Raw genomic sequence first — 12,975 nt, 5'->3', positions numbered from 1 at the left:
AGGTATTGGGACTGTTGCTATGGTAACGGAGCTAAAATACACAGAGTGAAACTGCTTGGCACAGATTCACCTTGAACAGTGTCATGCATGTTAAGTTGTAGCATTCTCACTCACTCCTGTTGTTTATAGCAGTGCTTGAAAGTCGAGTGTGTAGAGTCGTCGTTTTAAAAAGAAGATCAGGTTTCAGCTGTGCAGGGTCTCCTTGATTGTGTCGAGGAAATGGTCATAACAGGGGATGAATCCTGGGTCTATGGCTATGACCCTGGAAACAAACTTTGAAAAGGAAAAGATTTCAAGACCGCAAGGAAATCTAAGAGAATGCAACAAGACAGCTGCTCACCGTCCCAAAAGAGTTCCAGGAATACTAGCATCAATGGAAATGATGCTGGATAAAGTGGGTGGCTTCAGAAATGGACGACTTCAAATGAGATCCAATGCTGAATTGCTGTGTGTTGTGCTTTTCTTTTTGTAGCTCCGGTCCTGATACAGTTTGCTCACACCTTGTATGTTTGATGTGTATCGTCTGTGTTATTTTCCATGCTGATGTGGGTTGGCTGGGTTTGTTCCTGTCCAAGCTGATGTGGGTTGGCTGGGTTTGTTCCTGTCCAAGCTGATGTGGGTTGGCTGGGTTTGTTCCTGTCCAATATCTCACGACTTGTTGCAGCCCTTTGTCTTCTGACAAACAACAACACAGAAAACTGCTAATCTTTGTTTTCTTGGTCAGGTTTTAGGGGTCAGTTTTCCTGGCTGCAGGTCCTTCCTATTGCCAACAACTCTACAACATGGACTGGATTCATCATGTCAGAGCACATCAGTGTTTGCCAAGAACTAAAGAATGTCCTCTACCCACTCTCTCTCACATTATATATGCATACATATACATGTACGTATATATGTGTGTGTGTGCGTATATATATATATATGTGTGTGTGTGTATATATATATATATATATATATATATACATACATATATACGAGGTCAGATCAATAAGTATCCGGACTGTTGCCATAGTAATGAAGCTAAAGTATGCAACATGAAGCCACTGGGCAAAGATTGACCTTGAACTCTGCTGTGAATGTGCACTAAGTTTTAACATTCTAGCTCACTTCCACTTTTTACAGCAGTGCTTGGAAGGAAGGTGTGTAGTGTGTGATCGTCGCCGGTGGCACATAAAAAGCACCCACTACATTCTTGGAGTGGTTGGCGTTAGGAAGGGCATCCAGCTGTAGAAACACTGCCAGATCAGACTGGAGCCTGGTGCAGCCTCCCGGCTTCCCAGACCCCGGTCGAACCATCCAACCCATGCCAGCATGGAAAACGGACGTTAAACGATGATGATGTTGATGATATTGGTAGCTATATATATTTATGCATGTATATGCATACATATATACACACACATGCGCATCTTGAAAGTAAATAGAAACCCATTATTATACCATTTTGTCTGCCCAGTTGGATTAAATCATTAAAAACTGCACAAAGCATCATGTCTACTGAATGTTAAATCACAAGATTAAGTATTTAAAAGCATCAAATGACATTATTTGGTTTCTAGAAATAAAGCATTCAAAAATGATTGTGTCTATTTACTGACGAGCTGTGTATATGTGTGTTAGATAGATAGATAGATAGAGAGAGAGAGAGAGCGAAAGAGAGAGAAACAGAGAGAATATGCAACATCATCACCATTTTATGTCTGCTTTAGATGTGCAAACAGGAGAGAAAGTTCTCACTGCACAAAATAACATTTATTCATTCAAATCTGACAATTCATTCCATCACTCCACAGAATCCCTCCCTAATATGTCTTTGTTCAGGTAACAAAGAGAAAAATGAATAGTAAATGCCCTTTTAATAAGAACTTCTTTTTATGAAATCAGACTCTGCCAAAATGTCAAGGTATAGTCTCATTATTACAATATGGCTTGGGAACATGAGCATCTCCTTCAAATTTCCCAACACTTGATAGCCATTGAAAAAGTTTGAATTGTTTTAACTTTACTTGATTTCCATCTCTGCATTAACCTTTCTTGCTTGCTGTGCAGAACATAATTTGGTGTAAATTTCTTGTTACATTGATGCAATAGCATTGCTGTTTTAGAGCACCAGTCAAGACATTTGAGACTTAATCATCGTGAAAGGTATTCTCTACAAGAGATATTTTGCATGCTGTTAGACTATGCCATTATTTGGTAAACTTTGTGTGTGTGTGTGTGTGTGTGTGAGAGAGAGAGAGAGAGAAAGAGAGAAAAGAAATAGACATTTACTAAGGGAGGTAATTAGAAAGCGCCTACGGTTTCGTTGATTATCTCCCTTGCTATCAAATATCGGGATTTTGGAATGTCTTCACCAGTCTTACTGTTGTTCTCTTTATCAATACAAACTCACAGCTTTACTTCTACGTAAGTACTCCAGCCTAATGTTTACTCACCTGTTGTCCTTTTTACTCTTATTAGGCTCCTACCTTGTCTATAACATCAACCCAGCACGGCTTCTCGAAAATCAACTCAATCCTTTCTCCTGCTATATATATATATATATATATATATATATATATATATATATATTTTCATTTATTTCTGACACTGTCTGTCTGTCCGACTCTCTTGGATCTTTCGAAAATAACTAATTCATTAATTCCAGCCCAGAACCATTTTGTAAAACCTCTTCCCCACTGAAATCCTTTTTTTAATCGCCCTCGCATACACACACACGGACACATACACATACAGACACACACACACATAAGCATGATATAGGAACACGCACACGTATTTGGATGTATCAATACATACAGATATTGCACAGTTACACAAACACACTGACAAATAGACACACGCACAACATTAATACACGAGCCACAGAGGTGGTGGTGATGGGGTTGTAAGTGGTGATTCGAGCAGCTAGAAGTAGCAGCCAAATCTCTTTAACAGGAAGTCCACATTGGGTAATGGAGTCTGTAGATATAGCATTCCTAGAAATAAAGTGAGATAGTCATGGTAGGAATATTCCGCTGATCATATGTCAAGTCGATTAGAACAGACCTGGGGTTGAACAACATCGGAAACACACACACACACACAATTTGGATGCAATGATACACATTGGTACAGTTACACTAACTGTGACAGACTCATATACACACATACACACACACGATAGATCGACTCATGCACACACACACACACACACACACACACACATCCCTCTGTAGTTGGATCAAGGTAACCTGCACAGCAATACAAAAGGGACCGTACATCGATTCTCCAGTCTTCATTCTAACACTGCATTTATCATTAGACACCGTACAATGTGTGTGTGTAAATAGAGTGATAGATGGATAGATGAATAGATATGTATGTATATGTGTGTCTTTGTAGAATTTAGAATTCGTGAACGTTCGTGTTTACAAACGATAGAAAGAACTCATTATATAAAGTAGAATGTGTAAATTGTAACTCTAGATTTTTGAATTATAACTCTGTTTTTCTCCATCCCCCTCTCTCTATAAGTGTATCATATATATATATATATATATATATATATATATAGATATATAGATATATAGATAGATAGATATACGTTTGAGCGGGTGCGTGCAAATAAATCCGTGTGCATCTGCCTAGATCTTTATATGTGTTTGGCCGATTTATGTATACACATCCTTCCGTCCATGCATTTATTTATACATACACACACGCATACGTAAATATATGTATGCAAACGTGTTTGTATGTATGTGTGAATGTCTATGCGTGTGTGTGTGTGTGTGTGTGTGTATGTATATATATATATATATATATATATATATATATATATATATATATATATATATATCATCCCTTGCTGTCTAGGTACATTGTACCCCAACAATTAATGTCTCACGGTGTTTTAATATACAGACATGGGGGAGATGATATACTTGTCTAAGGTCTGAGATATCTTGGTGGAATATAAGACACAACTTGTTTTAACTACAGAATTCCAACAGAGATCCATTTTACATATGAAAACTAGGCAGAGATTTACCTATGTGTTCACAAGACGGAAAAAAGTGCCTTTCTTTTTAGATTTGGTTGTAATTGTTATTGCTTTTACATCTGTGTGTCATGTCTTAAATTTATATTTACAGGAATAACCAGGAGTGTCACTCCCATACGATGGCCTTAAACAAGAGAGAGATAGACGTGTCAGAAATGTCACCAACGCTAATCCTGAAATAACATTTTCTGTTTTCTGGAAGAGTTTACAGTATCATCTTTTTGTCATTGAACCAGCTCCCTATCATGTCCCTATTTCCACCACTTAAATCTCTCCTTGTTTAACTTACAATAATATAAACATCTGTTGTCTTTGACCCATAATAATAACCAGTAACTTGTGGTCCAGAGAAGTTCACAGTTTATCTTCAAGGCATTTGTGTTAAATTTCTCTCGCTGTTCTTGTAGTTGCTTAATGAAGCTGGTTTTCCTGAGGTGGGTTACCATGTCTTCGTTAAACATTTGATTAAGCCAAGCAAACACAGTTTGAAATAAACTTGTAAATTCAGGAATTCAGCAGTAGGAACTGCACCAGCTCCTTGGCCAAAATATTCTTCATAATTATAGCTTTATGATTAATTAACAGAGCATTATTATAATTAGCATTATATTGAACTCCTTGATCATTTAGAGTCATGTTATGATTTAGTAATTTGAAAGCAAGCAGTACATTTATACAGAATTAATTAGGGATGCTAGACAGACAAGGATGAGGATGTGTTTAAGAAATGAAGGACCAGCCTGAAGAAAATAGTCTGTTGCAAATTTAAAAGCCTCACAAGATACACAGCATTATTGATTCTAGAGACGGCCTCATTGGTCAGCCACACCAGACATCATGTATTCAATCCAACCCATGTATCCGATGGGTAACCAGTTTCAGTTTGATATCCATAACCAAGCGTTTTACCAGTCCAGCCCTCACCATCGTCACCATCACCACCATCACACTGCAAGTAAAACACATTCTAAAAATATTGCAAACACACAGAACCAACCTATTGACTCTTCTGAGCATCAAGTGTCGAATACGTCTCCTAGTGTTGCCTACAGTGACAGTACCACTCCAATTGGTGGCAGTGGTGTTGGTGGTGGTGGTGGTGGTATCACTAGTGGTGTCGTTAGTGGTCTTACTAGTAGTATTAGTAGCAGCAGTAGCACTGGAACTAGTAGTTCAGATAAACCATTTAAATGTGATGTCTGTCGTAAGTCTTTCTCTAGGAAAGCAAACCTTAGCAACCATGAACATGCTGCAGCGGCAGCAGCGGCAGCAGCAGCAGCAGCAGCAGCAGCAGCAGCAGCAGCAGCAACCTCTGGCACCGGAGACGGACAGAACATCTCTGCTTCTGCTGCTCCTTTGAAGCATTTCACCTGCAGTTTTTGCATGAAAACCTTTTCTCAGAAAGTGTTCCTGAAAAACCACGAACTGACTCACACAGGTGTTCGACCCTTTCAATGCCCTTCTTGTCCCAAAGCTTTTGCTCAAAAGGTCCACTTGAAAGTTCATTCGAGGATTCACTCGGGAGAAAAACCCTATCACTGCACTTACTGTTCAAAAGCATTTGCACAGCGGGACCACCTCAGCAACCATGAACGAGTGCACACAGGCGAGAGACCATTCCATTGCACATTTTGCTGCAAGGCATTTGCGCAACGTTCTCACTTACGCAACCACATCAGAACGCACACAGGTAAGTAAACAGACCTTTTCTGTCCCCATCCCAAACAAATTAATAAGAGGGACCCAATTATTAGGGATTTATGTTTTATGTAAGAGAGATTATTGGAGTTATTAGGGTATTTGTTCTGACTGTGATCTGGGTTCAAATCCTGCTGGGGTCAAGTTTGCCTTTTATTGTTTTGGGGCTGACAAAAAAAGAGTAGAAACCATGTGAGTAGATTGGTGGGACCCCTAAAGAGTTGTGTGGAGGTGCCTTGTGGTGTCTGTTCTGACCTTTTACCTTCTAACAGCATTGCCTGCGGTGACATTATTGTCAATCTGTATTGGCCCCACTTGGTGGTCTTTTTCCTGGAGATAACATTCTGTGGTGGTGGGGGTGGGGTGGGGGTTGGAAGGTAAACTTGACTGCATGAGTGAGCAACTGTTAGTCTTCCTCAACAAATTCTTACCCTGACCTCTAGAAACATGTGTAGATACATGATCAACATTCACTCACAACAGGGGTTGATATGTTTGTTTATTCAGTATTTCTGCCATGTCAGCTGATATTTCATTTAATCAAGTTGAGTCATTCTATTTTGAGGTTCAAATCCTTTTGAAGTCAGTTCCAAGAGCTTGACAAAATATTTACCAGGAATTGACTCAGTGGATCACTCTTCTTTCTCCTTACATCTTTGTGTGTGTGTGTGTGTGTGTGAAATATCCTTTGATATCAGTTTCAAATTTTGGTCCAAGGCCAGCAATTTGGGGATTGAAGGAAAGTCAATTACATCGACCCAGTGCTTACTACATGTCCGTACTCTAGGTGTAACAGCTGGGAACTGACGTAGCCTACTGGGGCAAAAATTTTCATGCATGCACATGAAGTGTGGCATCACCTCCCACCCAAATAATTTTGCCCATGTGACCTTAGTTTTGGCAGGAAAAAACAAGTTGGCTACCTTTTTAATGCACCTCATGTATATATATATATATATATATATATATATATATATATATATATATAATATCATCATCCTCATCATTTAATGTCTGTTGTCCATGCTGGCATGGGTTGGACAGTGTGACCAGAGCTGACAAGTCACAGACCTGCACCAGACTCCACTCTGATTTGGCATGGTTTCTATGGCTGGACGTCCTTCCCAACACCAACCACTTTACAGAGTGTGCTGGGTGCTTTTATGTGGCACTGCCATGGGTGCTTTATGCAACCAGAATGATTGGTCTTAACACACACACACACACACACACAAACACATATCTATGTATAAACTTTGTCATAATATTTATGAGTTTTTTTTTCTGTTTCTTTCTGTAGGGGAGCGACCATATACTTGTTTTACGTGCAACAAATCATTTTCACAGAGGAGCCATCTGAACAACCACCATCGTACACACACAGGAGAGAAAATCTACAGCTGTGACACATGCCATAAATCCTTTGCCCAGAAGGCACATTTGACCATTCACCAAAGAACTCATTCTGGAGAGAAGCCGTTCATTTGTACAGTCTGTGGCAAAGGGTTTCCTCAGAGGGTGCACATGATAAAGCACGAACGAAGCCATAGTAGCGAGGACTTACAGCGGTCGACGACGTATCAACAGTCAAACGCTTCGGCCAACAACCAGTGTCAACATTCGTCATCAATGTCTGCCTGTTCTTCGTCTAACTGCATGCTTCCTTGCCAGGCACCGTGCATGGCCTCACCATCTGTGGCGATTTGTCAGTGTCAGTGCTCACAGCTGTCCAACCAACCAATGTCCTCAAATCTATCGATGAATCCAGCGACTGGTCACGGTATGTGTCAGCGCGGCCCTCCGGAGAATGTGTCGTCTCGGTCGCAAAAAAACACTTGCATGAACTCAAACATGGCTGGCAACATGTGTCCAGAACAAATCCTGGATGACTGCCAGATGTGTACGAGAATGTACCCCAAATGGAATAGTAATGTCACCAATTGCTGTAATGGGGGAAAGCAAATGAAAAACATGAACCATTCCCACACTTAGCCATCTTCACTCTTTCTCTGTTCACCATTTCTTCATTCTTTCTTTTGCCTTTCCAATGCAGACATGTTGTCTGTGAGGACATGGTACCAGCTTTCCAAGTCAAAAGGATATGTGGGACAGATTTTTTTTATGTTGTTGTTATTGTAGTTGTTGTTATTGGGTGATGGTTGTGTACCTTGAATTTTCCAGGGGTTATGGTCAGAAATGTTAGAGAAAGGGACAGTAGGCACTTGAATCCATGACACTATGATAACATAATCATTAAAACTCATAACGAGAGTAGGTAGAGGAAGAGGAGGATGATTATAATGATAATGAAAATAAAGAAAATTTGCCTAATTTGATAATTATAACAACAGGATTCTCTTGTGCAAATTGTGCAGCTTTCATAAGACTTCACTGACCTTTACACTATGGTGACCTCTCCATAGAAACCATCACTATGGTGACCTCAACACTGGACCCCTCACTGTCATGATCCCTACATGGAACGAGGAGAATCTGGACTTTTCATAATGGTGACTTATTTATTGGAGGTTATTCACATCCTTTGGACCTATAAAGTGTTCATTGATTTGTGTTAATTAATCTGTGTTTACTGACTTGTATGTTCATTGATCTGTGAACAAAGCATTGTTGATAGTTCACTGTTATTTTATAGATTGCCATTTTTGTTTGTTGCAGAAGGCACCGGTTGCATGTATCATACAATTATACACACTGTAACATGTATAGAGTATGCATTTATATGCATATATTTATCTATGTGTATGTACACACACACACGCACATACACACACACACACACACACACACACACTGTGTGTGTTTATATATATATATATATATATATATATATATATATATATATATATATTGAAAAATGGTAAATACACTCTCTTATTACTCAAGTTATCAGAGAGTCACATACTTCACATGTATAACTGAAACTCTGAGTAATGACAGAATGAATCCAGACTGTTTTTCAATAAATATATACACTACTTTCTGTATTGAGTACTCCTTCCATTTGTACACATAACCATATACATATTACACACACACATACATACACATTTGCTCATTAATTACTCTAACACGTAATTTTGATGTATACACCATAACCATTTGTTAATTTACATTTTATGTTGGTTGAGTGTATATATATATATATATATATATATATATATACACATACATACACATATATATATATATACATACACATCCTGTTCATTTGTTGATGTACAGTTAATTTTTTACATATATGCCTTTGTGCATTGGTGAAACTATAAGACTAAGATATTTTTTTCTATCTGTCACATTCATTTATGAGTAAACAAACTATTTATTTATAAATACACATTGTTGAAGGGAAGACATCCAAAAATTTTTCGAGGACATTTAGATTTCCTTCATTGGTCAATGTTAAAGCATATTCATTGCTGTATATATCCTATTTAAAAGTGAGGACATATCACGTGGCATATAGAATTTTTTCCACAGTGACTGTATAATTGACTTTTATTTCATAAACATTATATTTATTGGTGAATGTTTTGAACTGTTTCATCTATGTGACCTGTTCAGTAGAAACTGTATAAATCACTCTCAGTGCGTGTGTGTGTGGTTGTCTACTCATTAAGCAGAGTCTAACCACCTCTTGTACTTACACGTTAGATCCACCATGGCATCTGATGTGGCTTTTTAAGCCAGACAATGTATTGGAGAGACACCCACATAGATTGCATATCTGATTTGAAAAACGAACCTCCATTAACTAACTACTCTGCCCATATATATCTGTGCACACCTTTCAATGCCGTGTATGCCATAAGGTCCGTAAATCTAATGAAGGTCTCAAAAGACATTTTAAGATCCACAAAGATCAGAACTTAACTCCAGCTCTTGGTGGTCCAAATCAGATATGCAATCTATGTATGTGTGTGTGTGTATACACACACACATACATATATATTGTCATTTGTTTAATGTCCACTTCCCTATGCTCATGAGTTGGATAGAATTTTGTTGAGGCAGATTTTCTACAGCCAAATGCCTTTCCTGTCACCAACACTAGTCTGTTTCTAGGTAAGGAGGCAGTAACACACACACACATATCTGTCTCTCTTTCTCTCTCACCCTTTCTCTTACTCTGTATCTGTCTGTCTGTCTGTCTCTCTCTCTCTTCACACATATATATGATGGGCTTCCTTCAGTTTCTATCTACCAAATCAACTGACAAGGCTTTGGTCGACCGAAGGCTGTAGTAGAAGACACTCGCCCAAGGGGCCACGCAGTGGGACTGAACCTGAAACCATGTTAGAAAATAAACTTCTCATCACACAGCCACACCTGTATGGTGTGTGTGATGCAATCATTACATCAATTTAAATGCAATGCCATCTTCAGCTGCACAAATAAATAAATGGAATTTTAACAAGTAGGACACATTAATATAATTTTTCTTGAATATTTTAACAGAGCAAGAAGATGGAAGAAATTCATGTTGTCACTATTGTAGCTAAGAAATACCATATTTTAATGTGTATAAGGAACCCCCTAACTTTTTGGGCTTAAAATTTTGAAAAAAGGTTTTGTAAGGGATTATAATGCTATCCATGTATAAGAAACTCACATATTTTTTAACCTAATTTTTGACAAAAAAGGGTTCCTTGCGTTATGGTATATCACCTGCTCTCTTGATCTGAGTCTCTAACTTACCTTCCTTTCTTTACCATGTCCCTACTCTACAGCGAGACACTTATCACTGCCCTTCTATACTTTTATTCTCTCATCAACTGGCACAAAGCTAAACCCCTCAGTTCTGCTCCCCACTCCCAGCTAAGGGGTGCCACATAAAAAGCACTGGGGCTGGTGCCATGTATAAAAAACACCCAGTACACTCTTGCGAAGTGGTTGCCATTAGGAAGGGCATCCAGCAGTAGAAACCATGGCAAAACAGACAATGGAGTCTGGTGCATCTCCCAGCCTTGGTAGCTTCCGTCAAAAACCATCCAACCCATGCTAGCATGGAAAATGGATACTAAATGATAATGGTGATTATATATATTGTTAAACCGAGGTAATTGTAAAGTAAGTTTAAGTGTAACACTGAAGCATCTTTTGATAAGATGATTCTTAAATAATTGTGTAAAATGTCTGGGACTTCATAGCAAAAGTACACACACACACGTGTATATATATGTGTAAATAAATAAACGTGTGTGTGTATGTGCATATGTATATATGTACATACCATACACATTCATGTATACACAATGTTCATATTTATCCTCTGTTCAATGGACACAAGCTGTACTTATTGTTGAATATATCAATACTTCTTAACAGTTACCCTGTTTATCAGTGATGGTTCATAAACAGCACACACACATAGTTGCCATGATAGATCGCTAGCCACTACACATTCTTTATTTTCTCTCCCTGTTCCTTTCTGTGAAAGAGCGTAGGCTCGAAACATTAAAGACTTTTTCATTTCCTGAGTGTTAAACTAATACATCTGTTTGTTGTCTACATCACCTGTCTTTGTCTTTTGTTTCTTTGTGAATTCTCCCTATATATATATATATATATATATATATATATATATATATATATATACACATACATACATACATACATACAAATAAGGATAAAAATCACGTTAATGATAATTATCAGGTAGTCAGTATGGAAATAAGCAATTTATATATTAAATTAGTAATTATATATATATATATATATATATATCCTACACACACCCACACACACACATATATATACATAAGCACAACCACACCTGTACACACACACACATACACTGATATACATAGACATGCCATAGTGTTTAATGAAGAGTCTCTTGAAAACTCTTCTCTGAATTCCTTTTTTTTGTTATTCTTCACATTTGCCTTGAACTAAACCATTGTTGTTGAGATGTGAGGTTGTATCTGTGAGCGAATCCCCTCTGATATTTTCTTGCCTGTTCTACCTCCTTCGGCACAAATGTGTCTGAAGACTGAACGCATAACAGTTTCTTTTTGTAACATGTTAACCATCGCATGTACCACCAGTGGTTCATTGCAAACTTCACACAACTGCCGTATGCTCCACCAGTGGTACATTTTCATAATTTGAGAAAATATTTTATTGTACGTCATTTTATAAACAAACTTTGGAAGTGTCGAATGTGGTATTTCACAAGCAAGAAAGTAAATTTCGAACGCAATATAACTGTAAGGGCAGCAGAAAGATAGGCTGTTCACCCTTATAACTTTTTTCTGTCTTATAAGGGTAAAATCTCCAATCTTTCTGCTGTTTTCACAGTTATACTGCATTGGAAATTTACTTTGTCTGCAAAATATTTTGTTCTGTATCTTTGACATGGTTTTGAAGATATTTAAACAGCATGAATGCTAAATATTAAAGTTGTAAAAATGCCAAAGAATTACATTTCCTTGTAACTAATCAATATTTAGTATGACCAGAAATATGTAGCATCACTGGTAAGGTCCAGTAATGGGCTGTGGTGGTTGACGTGTGAAATTTGTTTTTCCATACTTGCATCAGTTAGACAAATACATATTGAAGCATAATTTTACAGCTTGATGCCCTTTTCTGCTGTTAATCCTTAACTGTTTCTCAAACAGGAGTTTCTTTCTAGTAAAGATTGTTTGCCAACATAACATGGCAGTCCTGGTTTAGGACAAATGTTGCTGTAATTTAGCCCCAGGAGACATCGTCTCCAGATGGCTATAGGACACAATCTGTGTCCTTATTTTTTTGAAAATATAAGGACACAGATCGTGTCGTATACCCAGCTGGAGACGATGTCTCCTGGGGCTAAATTACAGCAACATTTGTCCTAAACCAGGGCTGCCATGTTATGTTGGCAAACAATCTTTATTCCGAAGTACTGTTGCTGAATATCTCTCGTTGTGAGATTTTCAAATAGTAATTTTCTAAGGAGTTTCTTTGTTGTTTCACTCTGCACTTCTTTGAAATCTCAGAGAGAGACAGGATGATTTATTGTTAAGAGAAATTATGATGAAGAATACTGGAATCTTGTTGTTGCAATCACAAAACATAAATATTCTCATGGACTCATACACTCATATACATACACACACACACACATACACTGCTTTTTCTAGCAAACTGAATGATTGTGTAATCATTCCTTTGTTGGTTCATGAAAACATATCGACTGATGTTGACTTTCAGCCTAATTGATGGCT

At 37.9% G+C, this 12,975-nt stretch overlaps 1 protein-coding gene across 1 annotated transcript; it reads left to right on the top strand.

Annotated features, from left to right (window-relative positions):
- The first annotated feature begins 2,273 nt into the window (after window positions 1-2,273).
- On the top strand, window positions 2,274-11,277 carry LOC106870092 (uncharacterized). The gene is made up of 3 exons (XM_014916073.3): window positions 2,274-2,406; window positions 4,137-5,735; window positions 7,044-11,277. The coding sequence occupies exons 2-3, from the start codon at window positions 4,883-4,885 to the stop codon at window positions 7,733-7,735; spliced, it is 1,545 nt and encodes a 514-aa protein (XP_014771559.2). The 5' UTR covers window positions 2,274-2,406; window positions 4,137-4,882; the 3' UTR covers window positions 7,736-11,277.
- The last annotated feature ends 1,698 nt before the right edge of the window (window positions 11,278-12,975 follow it).

The sequence above is a fragment of the Octopus bimaculoides genome, chromosome 14, assembly GCF_046866305.1.
Source record: "Octopus bimaculoides isolate indiv1 chromosome 14, ASM4686630v1, whole genome shotgun sequence".
Lineage (NCBI taxonomy): Eukaryota > Metazoa > Mollusca > Cephalopoda > Octopoda > Octopodidae > Octopus > Octopus bimaculoides.
This window is presented reverse-complemented; position numbering and strand designations above follow the sequence as displayed.